The 25,242-nt window shown below is 41.0% G+C and overlaps 1 protein-coding gene across 1 annotated transcript; it reads right to left on the bottom strand.

Moving 5' to 3' along the window:
- Positions 1 to 1,713: 1,713 nt before the first annotated feature.
- On the bottom strand, positions 1,714 to 23,435 carry SARS1 (seryl-tRNA synthetase 1). Its single transcript, XM_001372380.5, has 11 exons — positions 22,437 to 23,435; positions 18,047 to 18,117; positions 9,470 to 9,550; positions 8,431 to 8,589; positions 7,326 to 7,469; positions 5,914 to 6,069; positions 5,012 to 5,233; positions 4,053 to 4,182; positions 3,493 to 3,650; positions 2,512 to 2,641; positions 1,714 to 2,127 (listed from the first exon to the last, which is right to left on the bottom strand). The coding sequence occupies exons 1-11, from the start codon at positions 22,570 to 22,572 to the stop codon at positions 1,973 to 1,975; spliced, it is 1,542 nt and encodes a 513-aa protein (XP_001372417.2). The 5' UTR covers positions 22,573 to 23,435; the 3' UTR covers positions 1,714 to 1,972.
- Positions 23,436 to 25,242: the final 1,807 nt, after the last annotated feature.

Raw genomic sequence — 25,242 nt, 5'->3', positions numbered from 1 at the left:
TTTGCTAGCTCGCCATTTTTTTCCTTCTATCCTTCATTCCTCTTAGCTCCTAACTCCCAACTCTTGGGATTTCCTTCTCCATGCCCTCATCGACTTCTGGACTTGCAGCCTCCTTATCCTGTGAGATCAGCTTCTGATTGGTGAGCTCTTCCTGTAAGAAAGGGTCCAGGCCCACTGTGTTCCTTCTTTTCTTCCACTCCTGGCTTTCTTGACTCTCTGGACTGCTTTCTCCACTATTTCCTTGTGGACACTTTCTCCTCCCTTGACTACTGTTTTTTAGCTTCCTTGTAAGCTTCTTGAAGGCAGGCTTTTTTTTTTTTTTTGCTTGCTTCTTTTTGCATTCTAATTTGTACTTTATATTTGTTCCTTTGTATTTCACATCAGTGCTTAGCACTGTGCCTGACACATAGTAAGTGCTTACCAATGAGCTCTTTCCTTCCCTTCACTGGCCACATTCAATCAATTGCTGTCTTTTGAATCTGCTTCTCTAACATTTCTAATATCTGTTCTCACCTCTCAGGACCACCACTGTATTTCAGGCCTATTCTAACAACCTCCTAATTGTTCTCCCTGCTCTCTCCTCTCCAACCCATCATCCACATAGCTGACAAAGTGATATTCTTTGTGTCTAACTTACAAATAGTCAATACTCAAACAAATCTACAATCTCAACGAGGGAGATCCTTCCAAAGATACAGCTCTAGCCCCATCTACAGCTGCTGATCTTGGGTGACTTGTCCATGCTCTCCCAGAAGTTGGGGCCTTCCTTGTTTCTCCCACTATTTTGAGGATATCAGTGTAACATTCTGGCTGTCACACTTTTCATTCTTTGTTCTTGCCATGTGAAAAGCTCCATCTTTGGGATTCAAAAGTGACTCTAGCCTATTTTCAGATGTATCACACCTTCCTCTCTAGAAGGGTTTTTTGGTTCCCCAAATGTTAGCTTGATCCCTATCTTGCCCCAAGAATGCCTCTCCCTCCCGATATTCACCCTTTAGAATTCCTAGCTCCCTTCAAGGCTCAGCTTACCTGGTCTTCAAAGACATCTCCTATACAAGTCTTTCCCGATCCCCCTAATTGGTAATATTCTCTTCTTTCCCACCCTTATTCCATGCCATTTATCAGAGTTTAGCATAGTACCTGGCACACAGTAGGCACTTAGGAAATGTTATTGGCTGACCGAATACTCAAGTGCATACATGTTGTATCAGCACTGCCGCAGTCTCCTTGGTAGAAATGAAGGCAGTAGATTTAATTTCTGCCTGTTTCTCCAGCTATTAGTAGGACCGTGTACCTTGGAGTCCTTAGTTCAATTGATTTAAATTAATGAAGTACTCAATAACTACCCCTTTATTAGGGGAGCAAAAAGGCTTATGATTTAAAATCAAATTTTGCCCATATGTAGGTCCTCCCTCCCTGCCTTAGTGGTCTCAGACATCCTTAAAGCCACTAGGCTGTTCTGGGTCAGTAAATCTGTGTTCTCATAAGCATTCCTTTTCTTTCTGTTTTTTTTTTTCTAAACACTCCCATCATTCTCCCTCCCCCTACTCCAGAGCTCTAGGACATGGCTGGAAATTCCCACTTGGAGCTCCAGAGTAGTGGGAGACGCTCCTACCTTAGGCCAAAGGGCAGTTATTTTTGTGAAACAGAAAACCCAGGACCATCTGATGCAGAAAAGCATCACAATGAGAAGTGTCAGCCAAAGCACAAAAGTATGAGGGAGACTGAGGAAGCACTGGGCCTTCCACAGATTCTTTATTACAGGTTTTATCAGTCATCTGGGATAAAATCCTATGTCTGGGCAGAGGCAGGTGCGTTGTGAGAGCAGATTGGTTCTCTTTTAGCTTCAGAGACAGAAGGAAGGAGGGGAGAGGGGGGCAATGGATGGGTGTTTGGTTCCACTGTCCCTGGGCAGGGTCCTGGGGTTCCAGGCTAGCAGAGATGAAAGAAAGGGGAGTTGAGGAGGCTAGATTCAGGCATCAGTGACTTCCATGTTCTGCAGCCGACCTTCCAGGGCCACATCTGCAGGAATTTTCTTTTTGCCACCCTCATGTTGTTTCTTTTGTTTCTTAGATGGTTCCTGGTCAATTGGGGCCGGTTTCACAAAAGGGATCAATTCTTGAAGACCTAGAAGGGAAAAGAACAAAGCCAAGTGGTTTCCAGTGGTAAGGGAGAAAGAAATGGTGATCCCATGGGAGAAGTGAGTCAATAAAGACCCTTTGAAAGAAGGAGATTTTGTGATGGCCCTTTCTACTCTTTCCCTTGAACTATAATTACAGCTATATTTGTATTCCTTTCTTACTTTTTTTTTCATCCCTCTGACTTATTTTTTGAGAGGCTCAGAGAACAATATGTATATGAAAGAAGAAAACACTTAAGTATATTAGAGGACTAGAAGGAGAAAATGAAGGGAATGAGGATGTCTCCCTACTGTCTGGGATATGAGATATGAGAAGGGTCATAAAAGGGTACAGGAAAATTGAGTAGAGAGGAATAGGAGAAAGAGCTTACCTGGTGGCATGAATTCCTTTAATTTTTCGGGCACAATGATACCCTTCTCTGTCTGGTAGTTTTCTAGGATGGCGCAGATGGTGCGAGTAGTGGCACACATTGTGGCATTGAGCATATGAACAAATTCCACCTGGTAAGAAGAGTATCCCCAGTGTCATTCCAAACCCAACTCTCAACTGGTCTCTATGAGGCCCAATAACTACCTTCAGCAAGTTCTGTGCAAGGAAGTAGGCATTTTATCCTTCACTCAAACCAAGGAGAGCCAAGATAGTATCACCCTGTAGGAAGGGCAATATTTAGGCTTATAACTAAGAGAGTCCACCCCCAACCATTGTGCTTTGATTTTCTGACCCTTGCTTGGCTCTAAATAGAAAACTTGAGCCCCACCTTGGTAGTCTTAGCACTGATATGAACTATACTCTTAAAAAGAATTTGGTAGGATTTCTTCTTTGCTTATTTTGCCAAAAAGTTTATATAGTGTTGGGACTAATTATTCTTTAAATGTTTGATAGAATTCACTTGTGAATTGATCTGGCCCTGGGGAGTTTTTCTTAGGGAGTTTATTGACGACTTGTTCAATTTTTTTTTCTGAGATGGGATTATTTAAGTATTCTATTTCCTATTTGGTTAATCTATATTTTATATATAATATACACATATTATATATTTTTTTGCAAATATTCTTCCGTTTCACCTAGATTGTCATGAACCATATACTTTTTAAAAAAACCTCTTACCTTCGATCTTAGAATCAATACTATGTATTGGTTTTAAGGCAAAAGAGTGGAAAGGGGATGCAATGGGGGTTAAGTGACTTGCCCAGGGTCACACAACTAGGAAGTGTCTGAGGCCAGATTTGAACCTAGGACCTCCTATCTCTAGGCCTGGCTCTATCCACTGAGCCACCCAGCTGCCCCCTAAACTATACTCTTAATTCTCATCCTAGAGTCCACATCTTCTTGACTGCAAAAGGCCTCCTACCTTATCCATCATCTTCTTAGTCTGTCCATAGCGGATGCGGAGTCGACGAGCCTGATAGTCTGTGCAGTTGGAACAGGAGACCAATTCACGGAAGGCTCCTGAGCCAGGGAACCAGGCCTCCAGGTCCAGCTTCTTACTGGCTGCATGGTTCAAGGAGCCTATAAAGGAAAAAATCCTAAAATTCATGAGAGAGGGGTAGAAATCTGTACCAAGATTGGTGGATTTTCTACTTTCTTTCATTACACTTCCTATGAAGTTGGACTCAAGCCACTTTCATTCCCATCAACTCTGGGGGATGTGGGATGGAAGGGAGGCTTCTGAAACTCATCAAGTGTCTCTTTTCCCAGGATAGCCAAATTCCTATGCTAACTCCAGAGCAAAGTGAGAAGATCGCCATATTTTAATTTCAGTTTATAAATGGAATTATAATAATTTAATCAATGTCACCAGTTAGTAGGACGGTTTTGTGTCTCTGTAGTAGCCCAAATGATGCAGACGTTCATGGGCTGTAGCGAAAGGAGGCAGAGAAGACAACGGGCAGTCATTAGTGGGCCTCGTACCTGAGACAATATTCACAATGTGGTAAGGGATGCCCAGGGCCTGGTAGAACTCTTCGGCAGTGCTGATCATCTCTTCAAACATCTCCCACGATTTGTTGTCATGTGGTGACGCATAGACAAATTGTTCAATCTAGAGAGAGTGAGCCAATGAAAAGGTGGCAAAGATGTGGGATCGGAATGAATCAATTGCGAGATTTGGGGATCAGGAGTGGGGACCAGGTTGGAAAACGAATTCTCCTGTCCTTTTGCAGCTGCCCTGCCACCCCACTGCTAGAAACAGCCATGAGTAGTAAAGGTGGCTGGGACTCTAGAACTGAGTCAGAGCTCCCCTGTACTGCTGAGGGATGGCATCTGGATAAGACTTTAAGGTGCTCTCTCTCACCGACGCCTATCAACAACCCTGTGAGGTCAAGTGCACTTTTTATTAGCCCCATTTGCAGATGAGAAAACCGACTCAGAGAGGGAGTTAAAAGTCCATAGTCGAATAATGAGAGTGTCAGAGGTAGGACAAATTTAGGACTCTCTTGACTGAAAGTCTTGTGCTCATTTCTCTGATATATTACGCCATTAATATCTTTTCCTTTGAGTACTCCACAGAAAAAATCTGAAAACTAGCAAGGGCAATGGGAGGAAGGGATACAGAGTGAAAGCTATATTTTTTAAAATTGATACTAAGTATTAGTTCTAAGGCAGAAAAGTGGTAAGGGCTAGGCAACTGGGGTTAAGATCTGAACAACTGAAGGCAGATCAAACCCAGGTTCTCCATGAAGCCACCTAGCTGCCCTGCAAGAGCCTTTTCTGAGATTTGAGGGACACAACTAAGGATCTATTTTGCCTGCAGAGAAGGAGAGATGTTTTTTCAGGTAGGAGTACCAGAGGACCTAGCCCAATGAGACTTATTCATGATCAGATTAGGTATTTCCTCAAACCACCCTGGATGGAGAGGAATTTCTACTCACCTTCTCAAACTGATGAACCCGAAAGATGCCACGGGTGTCACGACCATGGGAGCCCACCTCCTGGCGGAAGCAGGTAGAAAAGCCAGCATACTTGATGGGCAAGTCCTCTGGTCGAAGCCACTCATCCCGATGGAGGGCGGCAATAGGTTGTTCTGAGGTGGCAATCAAATATTTCTCATCATAAGAACTATCGTCAGATTTTTCACTGCCTTTGCCAATCACCTGCAAGCATCACAGATCTGATTTTAGAATTGAAAGGGATATTAGAAGTCACCTGAACCAATTCCCTCATTTTACACATGAGGAAAATGACTGGTCCAAGGCCACATGGTAGAGGAGGACTGACAGAACCAAGGCACTCTGACTCCAAATCCAGCTTTCTATTGCACTACATAGAAGGAACTCCCAGCCCTTCCCTTCCCCTAATGTTGGCTAAGAAACAAGAAGGGAAACAGGGGTTAGCAAGAAACTTGATGTGAGACAGGGAAGGGATTTACAATCACAAGATGAACCTCTAGACTAGCACTCCAGGACATTCCCCTCCAAAGCACACTGAACAAGAGAAGTCTAAGAATGGAAAACAAGTTGTTGTTTTTTTAACCCTTACTTTCCATCTTAGAATCAATACTGTGTTTTGGTTCTAAGGCAGAAGAGCAATAAAGGCTAAGCAATGGGGGTTAAGTGACTTGCCTAGGGTCACACAGCTAAAAAGTATCTGATGCCAGGATAATGAATTCTAAGCAGCTACAAAGTGCTGAAACCTCATTTCCTTCTCTCCCAACCCTACTGGATGACTTCAGTGACTTCCTAAAAGATCTTTCAGTCTCTGGTCCCTCCTTACTCCTCCTGCCAGGTTTACCTTCCTTGTACAGAGATGGCTCTTTTGGACCCATGATACACACCTTGTACAGTTCCTCATCAAACTGGCTGAGCTGTGCCACCTCCTGCATCACTTCTTTTCTCATGAAGAAGGGCGTGTAGATAGGGGTGTAGCCCCTGCTGCTAAGGGTTCGAAGGGCTAGCTGAATAAGGGCCTGCTCCAAGAACACCAGGACTCCCTGTTGGAGCAAAGAGTCATCAGTTCTTAACCCACATCAGCTACATGCCAGAATGAAAAGAAAAGCAATGTGAGCAATAAGGCCCAGCAAAACCCAGTGATTACTAAAGAGACCAAGAAAACTTCTGAATTGAAAGCAACAAATTCAGGCAGTTGTTCTCTATTGCTATTTGTCCCCATGTGCCACTAAATGAAATACCTTAAGAGGAAAAGCACAAATGTGGTGGCCCTAGTGCCCAGGCTAGTCTAATCTAGCTATGATGCAAGGTAGCCCATGACTATAGCACACCCTACAGTGGTTGTCAGGCCTTAGCCTAAAGATCTCCAAGTACCTGGAGGCAGCTTTTTGCATTATTTTAGGACAGTTCCAATTGCTAGAAAGTTTTTCCTGAACTCAAGTCTGTCTCCTTGTAATTTCTACTCATTGCTTCTGGTTCTGTTCTCTAAGGCCAGAAAAAGAACAAAGAAAGCAGAACTAGGACCAATAGTTGGATTATGACACTAAAATAAATTCAACTGGCTTTTCAAAACAGAAATCAGAGCAAGGGCTCCTCCTGTTTATTTCCTAAAACTCAGAACCCTTTCACTGGGTTCTCTTTTAACAGTAATTTTGGCTGGAAACAAGAGTACTCATTTCTAAAGACAGATGCTTAGGGGAAATAAAGAAAAATAATAGGATTTCCATGGCTGCTTTTCAGAAGTGAGAACTAGGTCTAGAGTAGTTTCTTCTGACAGTTTTTAGGACTGGCCAATTTAAGGAATTTCAAAGCCCCAACTTCCTCTTCTTCTTGGACTAACTAACATAAACTAACACAGTTGGAAGTCAGCATCACTCCCAAGGGAAATCTGGATAGCAGACATGAGAAAGTGGTGACTTTTCCCCAGCTGCTTGGTAGGGAAGCAGGTATGAAAGTCATGACCAAAAGAAGTCCCATTTAGAAGGGACTTCAGGGGATACTCATGCCTAGAAAATTCTCTGGTCTCATTATTAGGAAGAATTTTTCTGGCTAGATGATGAATAGACGACTCCAGCCCAGGCTAGCATTCATCATGCTCTTGTTACCATCCCACAACCCTACCTTTTCTACATCATTGTTATGGCATCTGACTCCACCCAAAACCTCTGCCTTTCTATGTAGGCAACATTTTAATATGATGCCAACACCTTATAGAAACGAAACGGCAAAAATGATTCTCTAATAAGTTGGAGTGCTCTGTAGACTTATCCTTCTCTGTACACCAATTCCCAACTCTCACCTTCAGGAAGTAGCCTCGGCTCCCAGCCACCACTGCTCCTTTTTCACCTTCAAAGCCATCCACCATCACCACCAGGTCCACATGGGAATACTTCTTTCTCACAGTACAATCACCCCAAATCCTCTCTACTTTGTTGTCAGCATCCTGAGTAAACAGAGTCAAGGGAGAGAGCAAGGAATCTTAATTCTGTGATCACCTTCTATCCCATGCCTACCCCAAGAGTAAATAGTTTTGTGAAGAAGGCCCCTAGGTAACTCACAACTGAGTTCTATTTACTGTGACCAGATCTTAGAAAAAAGACATTGCAAAAAGCTTTATTCAAGGTAGAAATGCTAGCTTAGAAAGTCCAGGAGACTAGAGGCATAATGAATGAGCTCATGATGTTTCAGGAGACTTATAGTCAATCCTCTTTTGCTTTTACCCTTTTAAATGACTCTGCCTCTTCTAGAAAGGCGCCAACCAAGGCAACCTTCTCCTGAGAATCAGCACTGGTGAGAATTCCATCTTTTTTCCTGGCTCTCATTGGTCCAGAGGCCATAGTAAGGGAGGGTTCAGGGCCCTGACCCCGACTGCCTGCCTCAGCTCTGCAGTCTCTTGCACACTAGGCCTCAGAGACTTTAATGCTCAACTGAAAATGAATGAAAGAGGCACAGATGGGCCCTGCTCTGGCTGGGGTGTCATGGAACAAAAGACCCAGCTCAGAGCTGCTTTGTGATCCAGAGGCTCCAGCTCCACAGGAAACTTTTATCATGCAGATTTCCCTTCAACCTGCCTCTTCTCAGTTGGGTGTGGGTGAGGGGGTTAGGTTGATTTAGCAGACCCCTCCCACCAAGCCCACTGCTTCCCTGGGCAACAGGCAGTGTGGGAGAGCAGCTCCATTTAGAAGAGTGCCAGCAACTCTTCCTACCTGATGCCTCTGCTACTTCCTAATCAGGCAGGGATCTGACTGTTTCAATTCCCAACTGGTGGGCAGAAGGAAGACACAAAGAGCCTGCTTGTGACCCAGGCCTGTTATTCAGAGGGTGCCAAAGTTTCCCAGTTTTCCCCCCACAACCAGAGAGACAGCCATGTAAGATGGTTTCCTATTGCGCTGACTGCTGCTTACCTCATCATTACTGATAGGCACTGAGGGATGCAGGAGGTTCCCAATCTCTCGGAGGCTTTCAAATCGCTCTGCTTCCAACTGCATCCTCTCAGCATCGCATTTGATGATGGCTTCATCAATGAGGAGTCGGACTTTTTTTATCTGTGTGACTTTCAGACCCTACAGATCGAGCAACCGAAGCTAGTCAGAGTCAAAGCTAAAAAGAGACTTGTGTTCTGACTCCCCATTACCATTATGGGAATTCACTAAAAGAGAATGTCTCAGTGTGTCATTAAAAAAAAAAATCTTGGGCTTTCAAAGTACTGAGGATTATGTCATGAAGGGATTATAAATGCAACCCCCCCCCCCTTTATAACCATATGCATGCTTTCTCTTGGAATGCCCAAGGCCCAGGTGAATTTCTATCCATTTGTCCTCTCCTCACATTGTGTAGAGTTCTGATGAGATAACACTTTAAGAGATTCCTCACAAGAAGTCTCCCTGAGATTTTCTTGAGTGTTCTAATTAAGTAATATAGTAGGTATTATCTTTATTTGTCCCCTAATTGCTTTATGTGTCTATTGTTTTCCCAAGAAAGCTTCCTGAGCAGGTGCTTAGACTTCCTTTATCTCTCCCATAACACCTTGTACAATGTTAGTCATACAGTAGGTAGCCAGGAAATATGCCTGTTGACTCAAATTCAAAGTATTCAATTGTATTTGAGAAATAAAGAGGGTGAAAATGAAATTACTCAAAACTAAAAACTGGTCCAGCTTCCTCTCCCTTCTCAGTTTCTACTCTCTACTTCACCTTTCCATAATTATTTTCATCTGATTCCATCACTGATTTCCATGGAAGAGTTTTGGAATAACGGATGGCAGAGGATTAGTATATGTTTAGGCTTTTATTTGCAAATTGCACAAGTTCCCAAGGGTTGAAGAAAGCCAAAAACAATAGACTGAGGATAGATACCTGCAATTTCAGAATACAGTCACAGGAAAAAAGGGCAAAAAACTCAACCCAGCCAGGCTGATCCAGAAAAAAAGAAAGTATAACATACTGCTAAAGTTTCTGCAGTCAGATCATCAAGCTTCAACACACTCTCCGGTAAGGATTCGTTATCCCCCACAGGCTCTTTCTTCTGCAGAGACAGAAATCCAACACTATAAAGACAGGAAAACTCCAACAGAGTTCTATAAATGTACACCAAATATACACTTTCATGTATAATAACTTTGAAGAAGTTAAAAGTATTTTTATTTTACTAACTTTAATTATTTTTTCAGTGTTCCTAGAATATGGAAAAACATGGAGAAGTAGCATAAAAAAAATCATCAACTCTCAAGTAGGTCAGAGATGGAGGGAAAGGTCCCAAAGAGACAAAAAATACTGATAGCAGTCCATTCTGTGGTAGCAAAGAGTTGACAGGGATTGGAGTGCCTGCCAACTGGGGAAGAGTTGAACAAATGTTGGCATTGAAATTAAGAGAATATTATTGTGCTGTAAGAAATAACAAAAATAAAGAATTCTGAGAATCTTGGGAAGTCTTGGCTGAACTGACACAGAACGAAGTAAGCATGATCAGAAGGACAATTTATATGATGAGAACAAAAAGGTTAGGGAAAACAACAATGAAAGACAGAAGAACTCTGATGAATGCAGTGACTAAGTATGACTTCAGAGTATGCACTAACAGCAAATAAAGTGTGTCTCCCACCTCTTGTTAAAGAGGTACAAGCCTCTGTGTGCAGAGTGAAGGATAAATTTTCCAACATGCCCAGTGTATTGATTTGTTTTGCTTAACTGTAGTCTGTTACAAGAGGGTTCTTTTGGGAGTGAGAATGGGAGTCATTAGGAAATGATACTGGCTTACTTAAATATTAAAAGAACCAGAAGACTTCTATTACATTGATTTGATTCTCTATGGAGGATAAAAGAAAAGACATGGAAGAAGAAAGACATAGAAAATGAATTGCAAATGGTCAAATATGGATGGGCAGTAGGCACGGAGAGAGTATAAAAGATATTATAACTGACTTAAAAACAAACAAAACTGAAACCATTGTGCTTTTTCCAAATTTAAATAACCAATCAATAAATAGTAGAACTGGGAAATCAGGCTCTTTGTTATTCTTACAATTTATTATACCCTAAGTTGCCATTTAACTGTAAAAGTTTTATGTTGTCTAGAAGAATTTTCTTATCCAAACACTACTTATCACCCAAAACCACACTCTTGTCCAAGTATCTTTCAAATACTCCTTGTCTAAATATCAAGATAGACACAAGTTCACATCATCTTTTCTTCACTTAATCTAAGCATTAAGACTAGAAGACAAATAGTATGGGGGAACTTGGGAATTATTTTTGGCCTGGACCTGTGATTTCATACATCTAAAGAACTTACAAAAAAACTCTTTCTAGTGATGCTGATTGGAAATTTATTTGCAATTTACAGTCTTAGAGAACCGCCCGAAGTCCTAAAAGATTAAATGAACTGTCTATGGTCATACAACCATCGTCAGATGCAAAAATTAAACCTAGCTTTCCCTCTCTCCAAGATCCTCCCCTTATCTATTTACAACACACTGCCTCTGATAAGAGAGATACATAGGAAGAAAATGCAGCAAACTAAGAAATTCATTTGGTAAAAACTGGGAGTTAAAAGTTCCTTTCCAACAAGAGCTAAAAAATTTGGTAGGCCATATAGCCAAAAAACACAACACCTTTGAGGAAACTAAGTCACAGCTGACACTGAACTCTACAGAGCTAGGTTTAAGACAACAAGGCTCTAGTGATATAGGCTAGGATTCTTTTTCAAAGTAACAGGTAAAATCATTCTCTTTAGGCCTCTCAAAAAGCGCTGGATTGGAATCGAATCTGCAGACTAAACAAATCCTTGTGTAAGTGACCTCACTTCTTGGAATCTGAACTTCCATCCATAAAATGGGGGAAATGAACTTAAAGATCTTCAGAGACCTTTTGTAGTTCTAAATTCTATTGCTCTGGGTATGTGACTTGCTAATGCAAACAGAAATAACTGGTAGAGGGCAGACACTATCCCTTCAACATCCCTTTCATTATAGTCTATGTATACAAAATGGGTGAGATATTCAGTTCTTCAAAAGGAAAGAATGATCATCCAATGTGACTTTGAAAAATGAGCAGAATAAACCATGAATGAATTTTAAAGGGAATATTATCCTTTTAAGGACTATAAGCAGTAGAATGTAAATTCCTTGAAGGCAAGGGCTGTTTTATTTTAGTCTTTGTAGCTCCAATGACACTTAAACAGAAGGGAAAGAGGGAAGGAAATGCATATTTTATATAGCACCTAGATGCTATTATCTCATTTAAATCCTCAGAACACAACTGTGAAGGAGATGCTACTATAATCTCTATTTTACAATTGAGAAACCTAAGGCAGAGAGATATTAAATGACTTGCCCAGGGTCACATAGCTAGCTATTAAGTGTTTGAGGCTAGATTTGAACTTTCTGACTCCAGGCCTGGCACTCTATCCACTGTGCCAAACTAGCTGCCTCTAGAAGAGACTTCATCAATGTTTGTTAGATTATGTGTATTTAGGGAAGAAAACCAAATCGTCTAAATATCAAGTCATAAATGGATGTTGCCTAAGGGGGAGCCTCAATGATAGGCACCCTCAGTGCACCTGCCACTGCAGAAGTATTGAAGAATTTTTTGAATAGAAGCCAGCTTACAAAGGAGTCTAGAAACTGTCCTGCTATACTATGGAGTTGGCAATCATGCCAAGTATAAGAACGTTTTACCAAAATGAGAACACACACTTTCATTTCCTTGCAATGGAGGATGACTGGCAATGTTTGTGTATATCCAAAGAGGGCATGGAGGGAGGGTACTGGGAGAGAAGAATAAGGGAAATAATACAGCTCTGGGACCTCAGCCAGGATGCAAACAGTATGCAAATGGTTCCACAGCAACATAGTCAAGACTCCCAGAGAAAGTAATTTCCATGACTAAAGATATCTAAGGGTCATGGTAGGTCATTAACCAAATGTGCAACAGTCTTGAAAATATGTTGACTGCTATTAGTAGAATAAATCACTGAAACTACAAAATAAACTTTCCAGTAATCTTCACTGTCATTGTACTGTGTCTTGTTTGGACTTATGTCTAATGGACTTAAGTCTACTGGCATCTTGAGCTGGATGTCCAATAGACATCTTAAACTCAAAATATCTAAACCTGAACTCATTTTCTTTCTCCTTAAACCCTCCTGCCTTCCCATGATCTCCATTACTGTAAAAGGCATCACCATCCTCCCAGTCCCTTGGGCTCACAAGATCATTGGGGTGTCATTCTGGACTCCTCAGTATCTTACTCCCACCCCCAACTCCCATCCAAGCTTTTGCTGCAGCCTGTCAATTTCACCTGCATAATATTTCTCAAATATATTCTTTTCTCTCCTCTGGCACTGCTACCACTTTGGTGCAGGCCTTCATCTCCTCATAACTAGATGACTATAATAGCCTCCTGGGTGGATTGGCCAGCCTCACATCTTTCCCCACTCCAATCCACCAGCCATTCAGCCACCAAAATGTGGCTCTGACCATGTGATCTCCTTACTCAAACTCCAGTGGCTCCTGATCACCTTCAGGATCAAATATGAAAGCCCTGTTTGGCACTTAAAGCCCTTCATAACCTACCCCTCACATACCATCTTCTTACACCTTACCTGAACAATATTTTTTCAATCCAGTGACATTGGTTTCCTAGCTGTCACATGATCAGGATACTCCATCTCTCATCTCAACTCCAGGTGTTTTCTCTGGCTGTCCCCCATGCTTTCCCTCTTGGCTTCCTTCAAGTTCCAAGCTAAAATCCTACCTTGTACGGGAAATCTTTTCCAACCCTTCTCAATTCAAGTGCTTTTCCTCAGTTAATTACTTCCTATTAATCCCATTTAAAATCTCTACATATTTGTTTGTATTTTGTCTCCTCCTCCTTGAGGACAGAGACTGTTTTTATGCCTCTCTTGAATCTACAGCACTTAGCAGGGTGTGTAGAACACAGTAGGCACTTAATAAATGTTTCTTGCCCTGAATGACTAGCCATCACAATGTGAGAGGGATTTTTGAATGAGCTAAACATGGGGGAAAATGAATAATGTGTTCTAAAAAGGGTTGAAAGTTCATCAAATCATTAAAGGATCAAGAGACCACCAAGTTCACCTTTCTTATTTTAAAGATAAAGAAACTGAGACAAACAAAGGTTAAGTAACTGGCCTAAGCAAGTAATGTTAAGAATTATTTTACATAAAAAGAAGTTGAACTAAAATTTTGCTTTCTTCAAGTACATGAAAAATTTCTGAAAAGGAATCACTTTTTAGATAAAGAATGAGGGGAAATGGAATAGCTGAACAAACTGTACAAAGTGAGGGCATGTTATTGCCCTTAAGGAACTTCAAGTATGAGAAATTCAGGGACTTTGGGAAACTTTGTTCAGATGCAAATTAGTAGATACAAAAATGTAAATGAAAAGAATAAATCAAAGTCAAAAGTACTTTTGACTGATTGGTTTTTGACTGTTTTCTTAGTTTTATTGGTCTTTTATTTTTATATCACATTTGTCTCTCTCTTTTTTAAATCCTTACCTTCTATACTACTAAGTATTGGTTCTAAGAAAGCTGTAAGAACTAGGCATTTGGGGTTAAGTGATTTGAATCACACAGCTGGGAAGTCTGGGGCTAGATTTGAACCCAGGCTCTCCTGTCTCTAGGCCTGGCTCTCAAGCCACTGAGCCACCTCAGCTGTTCCACATTTGTCTTTGAATATATCAATCTTCTTTACCTACCAGCTGATTATGCCTTATAAAAGATTAAAGGAGAAGAAAAAAAAAAGAAAATCCGGCAAAACTAACCCAACACCACTTGTGGCTGATAGTATCTGCCAGACTTTACACCCACAGCTTTCCACATCTGAAACAAAGGAAGGAGGTGCATTTTTTCTTTTCCGGGTTATGCTTGGTTATTATAATTATACAGCATTCAGTTTCACTTTTTGTTCTTTATATTATTGTGATTATGTACATCATTCTCTGGGATGATGGAACATAAATGGCAAGCACTATAAAAATAAAACAATCAAAAATAAATGCTCTGAAATCACAATGATCAATTTACCCTCCAATCCCCAAAAAGAAATGAGAAGGCACCTCCCAACCATCTCTGCAGAGGGGTATTATAGGTACAGAACATTGCCTAAAAACAAAAAATCAGACTTTTCCCATGGAGTGGTTACTTTTGCTGAATTTTAAAGAAACATATATATTTGCAATAAATAATGGCTAGGGAGGATCATTAGGAAATGTAGGTGATATAAAAACAAAGAATCTCAATAAAAAACTTATGGAAAAAAATAATTCTCCTTTAGTCATAGTTGTAAAGGTATCATCTAATCTTGTTCTTTTGTAGCTTTTTTTTTTAGTAGAATGATGTTTTATATTCAGGTAATTTATCTCTTTTGATGATATAGTAAAAAGATGCTGGTCTAAATTTAATTTTTGCCATAATGATCTTCAGTTTTCCTAGCAGTTCTTACCAAATAAGATGTTCCCCTCTCCAAGTAATTTACTTTTGGGTTTATCAAACAGTTATCATTGAGTTCAGCAATTTATGATTCTTTGCTTTTTAGTCTGTTGGAGTGATCTATTTTCTATTTTTTTAACCAACATAAAAGTTTTAAAGATTACTACTTGATAAGTAATTGAAATAAACCGTCTTGAGACAAGAAATAAGGAAGCATGTCCTCCCATTTGGTAGAGATGCTGGGGACTGTGGGTATGGAATGCTACACACACTGTCAGTGTATTCATTGGCTTTTCTTAATTGCTTTTCTTTGTTAAAAGGAAGTGTTCATTTAGGGGACTGAACTGGAAAAGGCTGACATAAAACCAAAGAAAGAACAAAAGGAACTGAGCCTAAAATATACCAGAAAGGTCTGCTTAATCAATAAACATTTATTAAATGTCTTCTGTGTGCCAGACAGTGTAATTGTTATGCATAGAAAAATTAGAGAGTAATCTACTTCCCAATGTAATTTTAAGAAGCGAACAAAGATACAGCTAATGATTTGGGTATAGGCCTATCAAGATGATATTTGAGAAAGGTAGCTAAGTGATTCAATGGATAGAAAGAAATCCAGGGATGGGGTTGGAGGAGGGGGCCAGATCTAGAGAAAGGAGAGTCTGGGTTCAAATCTGGCCTCAGACATTTTCCAGCTATTTGTGACCCTGGGCATGTCACTTAACCCCCATTGCCTAGCACTTACCACTCTTCTGCCTTGGAACCAATACACAGTATTAATTCCAAGACAGAAGGTAAGGGTAAAAAAATAATAATAATAAATTTTTTAAAAATCCAGGCTTGGAGATGGGAGGTCCTGGGTTCAAATTTAGATTCTGACACTTCCTAACTGTGTGACCCTGGACAAGTCACTTAACCCTCATTGCCTAGCCCTTACCACTCTTCTGCCTTGAAACAATACTGTAAAAATTAAAATTAAATATCAATAACAAAAACATTATATTTTAGGAGATTTATTAATGATCATTAGAAATCAAGGAATAAAGAGGATACAAAATAAAGACCATGTGCCCATGGTTGATTAGCCATTTAAAAATCTCTGTGCTTAGTTTACCACCACCACCATGCTGGCTGAAAGCCCAAGAAAGAGTCCAAGAGGACCACCCACTCGCTAATATCCTCTGTCTACAGGAAGTATGCAAGGACAGGAAGTCAGTGGGCTCCCAGGAAATGTAGTTCTTTTTTAGGGTAACAGATTTTCAATTATACAACACTTAGTATTGATTCTAAGATGGAGAGTAAGGGTTTTTAAAAAAAAGATTATACTTGAGAAAGTAAAGAGAACAAAAGGAAGATCTCCAAACCATCAAAGAGGTTTGGATCCTCTATGATGAAAAACATTAAAAGAAGGGAATATCCTTTATTGACTTTGAGTGAAAAGCCCCCTATCCTCTTTCTTGATTTATTTTATTAATAGCTGTAAGACTATTAATAATCGTTAGCCTCAGTTTCAGGCCTTAGCTTTAAAATTGCTATATCATGCACCTTTGGCAATTATGATCTTGATCTTGTGACCTAGTATACATCATCAGGCTTAGAAGATAGGGTTCAGGCTCCTCCACTTCTCCCTTGTCTATGTGAATCTTAAAACTTCTCAGACTTTACCGTTTGGTTAAGGCTATTCCCCATTTTAAACAATGAAGGTACTTGGTCAGGAATGTATTGGGAACTCTAACATTACTCCACCCATACTTAGGCATACTTTAGGGGAAGATAAAGTTGCAAACTCCTGATGGAACAATGAAAAGTCCCTAACTCATACTTATAGTGAAGCTAAAATCTTAAGCTAGGTCTATTTTTAGATCTAATACAAAAGGGTGCTAAGTACCTATAAAGGTCAAATTAATCACTAAAAGGTCAAGCAACTTACAAAGGGCAAGCTTAGCAAAGAGGTGTGAAGTTTTAGTTTACTCAGAGAAGGTGATAACAAAAGAAGATGTGAACTAAGAATGGTCAGTCCTGGGGGAACCGTCTACTGTAATTGGTAGATGTGAAAATTTAGGGGAGGTGACATAAGAGAAATTTCTCTTTAAAAGGAGCTGGCTCTCTGAACTTAGAGGGGAGTTTCGGAGTTAGTTTGGAGGAGCTGGCTCTCTGAACTTAGTTGGAGTTTGGAGTTAATTGGAGGAGCTGGCTCTCTGAACTCAGTTCAGGAGTTTAGGATTTCAGTGAAGGACTGGAGTTTTGCTTGGGACAAATCTTGTGGTGAGTGATAAAGGACTGACTAGTCTCTCTTAAGGCTCAGGCCTAGGCCATTTGGCCTAGGCCCTTCTTACTATAAACTCATCTCTCTACTCTTTTTCGTCCCTTAATTCCTTCATTTGTATTAATTAAAATCTCCATAAAACCCAGCTGACTTGGGTATTTTTCATATTTTCCCATGGCGACCACTTATTTTTGATTAAAATCAAGACACTAAAAATTATCTTTTACAGTTTGGCAATTCAGTCTTGAAACCCACATTTTCGCGGTTACATCTATCAAGTGACTTCTTCTACCAATGAGAAGTACTCCCTGACAGCTTCAACCAATGTTGCATTTCTCTATTTTTAACATGGTCTTGGATTCTTTGAAACTGTTATATAAGTTGTCATGTTCTTTAGGGTATAAAGGAAGGTTTCTCACAGTGCTCTGGGTCTTTTGGTCTTGATCAGAAGTCTAGCTTTATTGTGAGACCAGCCCTCTCCCAATAAACCTATTTCTTTTTGGCTTGGAGACTTTGTTTCTCTTATTTGCATTCCTGGGTTTAGAAATTATGCAACATGCCTAAATCATGGATTCTCCAAGTACCTGTCTGGAAATTGCTCATAGTTGTAGATTTATATAATTTCTATACAAGTGAGAAATAAGAAACTCAATATCCCACAGATTTAGTCATTAAATGAGAAATGGGGCAGACTCTTAGCATACTATTCTCATAGCACTTAATGAGATAGGCTATGGGACTGAATCCAATAAGTACCAATGCTAAAAATCTCATCCCGGATCTTTATTATTTCATAGCTTCCTTACCTTCATTTTTTCTCCAATTGTCTTGCTGCATAGGTTCTTTAGCTTGTTCAAGTTGTCTGCCCGAAATCTGCCTAGGAATGAAGGATTCAGGATTAAATCAAGCTGAAAGGATGAGCAGACTTCATAAAGGAAATTCCCTTCTCGGTGACAGTTCTAATCATAGTAACCTTTTATTAAAAGTCCAAAGTAGAAAAAAAAATAATTAAAGATGAATTATTACCTGAAAAAATGCTACCTATGAGAAAAGCTGAAAAATAATGGGATCCTTTCATTTAAAAAAAAGTCAAACCTTACAAAGGATATAAAAGCCTGTTGAGGGTTTTTAGTAATATGAGGAAAATGGTATTCCTATTTCTGCTAGCTGTGAAAATTAATTAACTCTCCCCGAATGTGAAGATTAAATTGTAACCCCTACCTATTTTTAGATTTAATCACCAAAAGTATAAACACCCTGCTTAAGTTGAGTAGGGAGATCTGTCCATTTTTAGATTTAATCACCAAAGGTGTAAATACCCCATTCTCACTTGAGTGGGGGAGGTCTGTGGCCCACATGTGCAATAGTGGGTGAAAAATCAGAATCAACTGACTGCCTCATGGGAAGTCCTAAAGAAGGACTTCAACTGTGATTAGTAGACACAGAATTAGGGGAAGGCACAGGAAGTGACAGGAAGAGAAAGTGTCTTTAAAGGGAGCAACAACTTCCTGAGTGGAGTTCTACTGACAGTTCTTCATTCTTTGGAAGTGGAGACTAGAGACAATTCTTCATTCTTTGGAGTGGAAGCTGGACCTGAGACCTTGTTACTGGTGAGACTGTTCTAAAATATCTTCCTTTGAACTGACATGCGATGAGTGAAAAGCTGACTCTTAACTGCTGGATTTTTATGAAAAAACTAGCTTCAGGAGAGACTTACCTCTTGAGAGAGACTTCCTCAGGTCCTTGGCTTTGCCGAGGCCTAAGGACTAACTCTCCTTGCCCAGGTTGAACCAGGGGCTATGAGTAAACTACTTAGTATTTAAGCTAGATATCTTACCCTATTCTCTCTCTGATTTTCTTATTTTGCTCTTTCTACATTTTGTAAATAAATCTTTTTGGAATAAATTAAATTCCTGGCAACCACACTCTTAAATAATCCAGTAAAACCCTTTTAAAATTAACCCCCTTTCCCCCTTACTTAGCAGACCAGAAGGCCCCTGTTTTGAATATGGTCTTTTACCTATAATAAGAAATCTGGAGATTTGGGAATGAGTTCAGTTATCAGACCTGAGAGGCAGCATGGGAGAATGGGTTGAAACCCTGAATTCAAGTCTTGCTTCAGACACATACTATGTGACAAAGGGGCTCAATCCCCCAGTAGGACAAATATCTAAGGCTTTATTTTGTAGGGTAGGTACTGATCAGCAACGAGAGAGGGGGTTTCCTCATTGGGAATTCCCTAGAACAGTTAAGTCAAATTTCACACACACCCCCAAACCCACCAAAAAGGATCATCATAGGGATCTCTCTTTGACTCTTCCTTTTTACATTTCTCATTCTACCAGTTTACAAAGTCCTGTCCTAACCTCCTTAAATCTCTTTCAAATCCATTTTTCTTCTACTGCCAACCATTCCAGGATAAGCCCTCATTATCACATGTAGATCACTTCAACAACCTCTACTCTCTCTTCAAACCATTCTTCACACCCTTTAAGATTTCTCTTCCTTTATTACACTGTGTTCATTTTACACTTTGGAAACAGTAACAGGTAATAAAATGTGACAACCTATAGGACTACAGTGGGCCTTGGGAAATCATCTGAGTCAACTCTTCCATTGTCAGTCCAAGTCATGACAGCAACTAGCTGCTTGATCCCAGTCAATCTTCATATGTTTCAGTTTCTTCACTTGTAAAACAAGAATAATACTGGCACTACTTATTTCACAGGGTTGTTGTGAGAAAGTGTTTTGTAAACCTTAAATATATACATATAAACTATAAACAATATATGACAGGGCAGCAAGGTGGCTCAGTGTATAGAATGCCAGGCCTAGAATTTGAAGGACCTGAATTCAAACTTGGCCTCAGATACTTCCTGACTATGTGGCTCTGGGAAAGTCACTTAACCCTGTTTGTTCAGTCCTTGGCCTTCTGCCTTACTAAGACTAGGAAAGTAAAGGTTTAAAAAAAATCCAATACATGATATACTCATTAAATTGGAATTGCTTACTGTTGCCTCAAAAAAAAAATAGAAAGAAGGCCAATAGCTAGCTGTATTACAAATTGCTTTAAAAACTGTCTTTCATCCAGAGGTCAAAGCACTTTGAAGATGTGTTGGTTTCATTTCTTCTTATAGCATCGAGTATTAATTCCAGTAATAATAAACTATATTTAAGGTTTGCAAAGCACTTCACAGCAGAGGTATTAAAATCAAAGAGAAACAGATCTTTAGAAAATCACCAGTTAATATTATATTCTATTATATTTTTATGTACTTTGTTAAAAATTTCCCAATTACATTTTAATCTTTGGCCTGTACTTCTCCATTTTACATGCTTTATATCATTTATCTGAGCCTGACAACAATTCTTTCAGTTAAATACCCCAAGTATCACTTCCATCTTACAGATGAGAAATCTGAAGCTGAGAAGTGGCCTGTCCACATTCACATAACTAGTAAATATTCAAGTTTTCCTAACTCAAAATCACTATACCTCTTGGCATCTCTCTCTCATTTTTTTTTTTGGCAACAGGAGGGGAGCAAACAACAATTTGTGACTTTACTGATATGGGGACCCTGTGGTGGCAAAGAACTAGCCTCAGAGTCAAGAAGACCTAAATTCAAGTCCTGCTGCTGATATATCCTAATGAGGTCATCCTCAGAGTTATTTACAGAGCAGCTCTGTAAAATCAGAAATTGCAGAATAGCTGCTGATCTTCACTGGTAAAAAGTTTCCTTCCTGAGAGTTTCCTACACTCATGAACTCACAAAGTCTTATCCAAAATATGTAGCCTCTAATTCTAATATGTGCTATATCTCTAAATGAGGTCTTTTCATAAGAAAATGGATATACCAATAAACACAGAAAAATAATGCTCACTGTTATTTGTACTTTTATTTTCTATGTCAGATGGGGGGGGGAGAGAAATAAACAAAATGAAACACTCTATTAAGAGACACCATTTTTTTAGCTTTAGCTTTTTTTTTTTAACCCTTATGTTGCATTTGAGGAAACTAAAGCAGTGGCTAGGGTCTTACCAATGTTAGGGGCCAGTCTAAATAAAGAACTTGGTTCTCCTGACTTTTATTAGGTCCAGCATTATTGATGTGCCCTGTCATTTCTTACGAATATTAGCAGAGAGAAGAAAAGGAAGCAAGACTCTAATATAACAACGAACTTTAGGAAGGGGTATAATATAGCACTCTCTGGCAAGTTGTGGTATAATATATCATTTTGGCACCACTATCCCTGAAAACCTAAGAAAACCAATTTCTCAAAACCTTTAAACGGACCAACCCTGATTTGAGGGCATTTGCAGCATGATCTTAGTGAACTCGGCTCCCAGCTGGTTGCCAGGGTATTGCATCAGATGAAATGAATCACAAGAACTGCTGCAGCATCCTGTCAAATAGTGATCCACTTTGGTCAGCAGAGGATTGATGCCCTGCCTTGCCCCCTGTGTTCCTTAGACGTCAGCAATCAGGGAGTGATTTGGGTATTACATCCATTTCCTCAATAATCATTTCCAAGAGGCTTCTACCATATCGATAAAGGCCTCGGAAGTAAATCTAGGCTTGACCATCCTTAACTCTCCCATGTCCTTCTCAGATGGGGAAAAAAAAGTTGATATCCCTTAAAGGGCAAGGTCCCTAGCCATGATGGTATTCCGCGGCGACCCCCTCCTCCCCCAAAGCCTTCGGAAGCGATGCTATATAAGAGGTGAGCCCAGTGCGGCTGATGCCCTTCCAATTCAAATCAGCAGTTAAAAGGCTTCGCCTCCAAGGTTACCTAGGTAAAAACTAGGAGACGCCCACGTGGTTGGGCAGAGACATTTTTTGCTTTAGTCTATTTATCTTTCCCAGCAGTAGGGAGGAGGGGGTTTTAAACCTAAGGTAGCCTGGGGGCGCGGAGGGGAGCCCCTCCCTCCAGGGCTCCCGATCTAGCAGGAAGGCTGACAGCTCCTTTCCCGTGCGCATGCACCACGCGACTCTCCGCGATCCGGGCCGGCAGGCGCCAGGCGGAGCCAGGAAGCGCGCGGCCCCAAAGGAGGATGGAAGGGTCCCGGGTGGGGTTGGAGAGATGGAGGAAAGTGGAACTCGCTCCATCAATAGCCCGAGGGGATAGGGGTCAGGGAAGTCTAAGGCGGGGAAGAGAGGGTGGGTCTGGGTCTCCCGCGCGCGGACCATCACCTACATCGCCGCCACTCGCTGTCCGCCCGCACCAGCTGGTCCACCAGCCCCGGGTCCTTGAACCGCTTCTCTTGAGTTTCCCGGACTAGCGCCGGATCTCCTCCTTTATCGACTCGAAACAGATCTAAATCCAGCACCATCTTCTCTTCTCTTCCGGGCCGGGTCTAAATGCATAGAACTAACCTCTCAGATTCCTCTGGCCTGCCAGCTAGCAACCCACGGCGGTTGCGCGCGGAAGGCGGGGCACTGCGCAGGCGCGGGCCGGGGAGCAACGAGAACCCAGAGAGAGTCCAGAGCCCAGAGCGCCGCCTCTGGTCGGCGGTGCAGAAAGCAACAACTGGGCCGGAGCGGGGCGGTCCAGGGCGGTCCAAGGCGGGCCGGGGCGGGGCGGGACAAGACAATGCCTCTTGCCTCTCCACCAAAAAAAAAACAACAACAAACCTCTCTCCCTGCTCTCAAGGATCCTAGAATCACGAAGGAGACAAGCAAACAATTATGTACAAACGACACATGCAATATCGATTGGTGATTAAAATGGATGATCTCAATGTTTAAAAGTGAGGAATGAAGCCAAACCCTCTGCTGAGAGGAGCGGGGAGGGGGCTGACTTGATAAACTAGCCCGTCGGCTTCCAGTGCTAGACACAAGTAGGTCATAGAGCACAATTCTAAAACTGGGTCTACCAGAAACATTTTGGTGGCGTCTGTCTTCATTTGCAATCTCTTTACCCCTCTCTCCAACCAGGCTCCGCCAAAGGGCTCTGAGCCAACAGAATAGGGCTGACAGCTGCAGACCTGGCATGTGGATACTTGCCGAGAGGCTTACTTACAAAGGGGGACGGTCTAGACCCGCCCCCCTCAAATTCAACTTGCCTTGGATGGTAGCGTTTAAAATCAATGGCAAGCAAGTACGGAGAAGTAATCCTTGCATCAGAGATGTGGTAAGACAAGGAAACAGGCTAGTCCTGAAACTCCTCCCGAATCATTGTATTGGTAGGTTGAATTAGGTAATCACTTCTTGGGGTGAGTCCCCAACTGATTTGCAACCAAGTCTCTATCCAAGTGGTGTCCAGATAATGGGGCGGCTAAAACTCAAAGCACTGAACAGTTCACCCTGTGAGGTGTCCGGACCAACCCCTTAGAATTCAGCCGGACCGGGGTTCGGAATTGGTTTTGACATTTAAGTCTGAGCCTCAGATTTCTCATTTGAAAAATGAGGATATTACTGCATCCTCTGCTTACTTGCAAGTGTTTTTGTCCCTCCTTACATAGAATGCAAGCTCCTTGAGGAGCATGACTTTTGTTTCTGTCTTCATACCGCCACAAATCTCCCTCTTCTCCCCAATATTGCTGCTTGGTACAATCTTTGCTTAAGAAATGTAATCAGTTTTGGCAGCTGGGTGGCTCAGTGGATTGAGAGCCAGGACTAGAGACAGGAGAGCCTGGGTGCAAATCTAGCCCCAGGCACTTGCTAGCTGTGTGACCCTGGGCAAGTCACTTAACCCCCATTGCCTAGCCCTTACCTCTCTTCTGCCTTGGAAGCAATATAGAGTCTTGATTCCAAGACGGAAGGTAAGGGTTTAAAAAAATGCAATCAGTTGATTAACTAGAGTTAATTTCAAAATCACAGTGTGGTTTTGGGGAAAATACTTTCCACCTTCAAGTATTCAATAAACATGTTACTGTTATTAGTCCAGGAGGAGCACCCAGAAGTGTCCAAGATAGGCTGACATAAAGGCAGCCATGTAATGAAGTTGGATAATTCAAAAGCCACAAAAAATCTGCTTGCTCCCAAATATTGCTTTCCTTAGCCCCCTTTGCTCCATCGCTTTATCTTCAATCTCTCTTCCCTAGGCTTATTCTCTCATTTGGTTTTTTATTTTATTTTTATTTTTAAAATTTAGACTATTTTTCCTCTGTTACATGATTCTTGATTCCCCCTTTCCTCTTCCCTCCCCCCTCCTGGAGCTGACAAGCAATTCCACTGGGTTATACATGTATCATTGTTCAAAACCTATTTCTGGGGGCAGCTGGGTAGTTCAGTGGATTGAGAGCCAGGCCTAGAGAAGGGAGGTCCTGGGTTCAAATTTGACCGCAGACACTTCCCAGCTGTGTGACCCTGGGCAAGTCACTTGACCCCCATTGCCTAGTCCTTACCACCCTTCTGCCTTGAAGCCAATATGAAGTATTGACTCCAAGATGGAAAGGGTTTTTAAAAAAACACAAACAAAAACAGAAATAAAAAACAACCCTATTTCCATGTTATTTATATTTGCAATAGTATTCTCCCATTTTGGATCTGGGTTGTATGGTTATAGGATTGATAGTCAATGATGGGTTTTTTAATTTATCAATATAGGGACAGCAAGGTAGCACAGTGGATAGAGAGCCAAGTCTAGAGTTGGGAAGATCTGGGTTCAAATTCGAACTTGGACTTCCTAGCTGTGTGACCCTGGGTGTGTCTGTTAATACTGATTGTCACTCTTCTTAGTGAATATATCAGTTTCCCTGAAAATAACCTCCTGTGATTTGGGAGGGTCAGGAAGGGTTTAGGCACTTGTAGGGATTTATTATGCAGCTGTGAAGAAAAGTGAGTTAAACATATAATAGATTTGTGATTTCATTTATGGCTAATCTTTTTCTTTGGGTATGGAGATGCTTATTTTGTTTGGTTTTGTAAAATTTGTAATTAAAAATTGTTACTAAGGCAGAAGGTAAGGTTTTAAAAATAATAAAAAATTTTTATCAGTACATTTTATTTGGATCCAACAATTACTTCTTACTAATCTCTCCCACCTCACACTCCCATCT

The sequence above is a fragment of the Monodelphis domestica genome, chromosome 2, assembly GCF_027887165.1.
Source record: "Monodelphis domestica isolate mMonDom1 chromosome 2, mMonDom1.pri, whole genome shotgun sequence".
Classification (NCBI taxonomy): Eukaryota; Metazoa; Chordata; class Mammalia; order Didelphimorphia; family Didelphidae; genus Monodelphis; species Monodelphis domestica.
The sequence above is the reverse complement of the archived record's forward strand: the minus strand, read 5'-3'. Positions and strand labels throughout refer to the sequence as shown.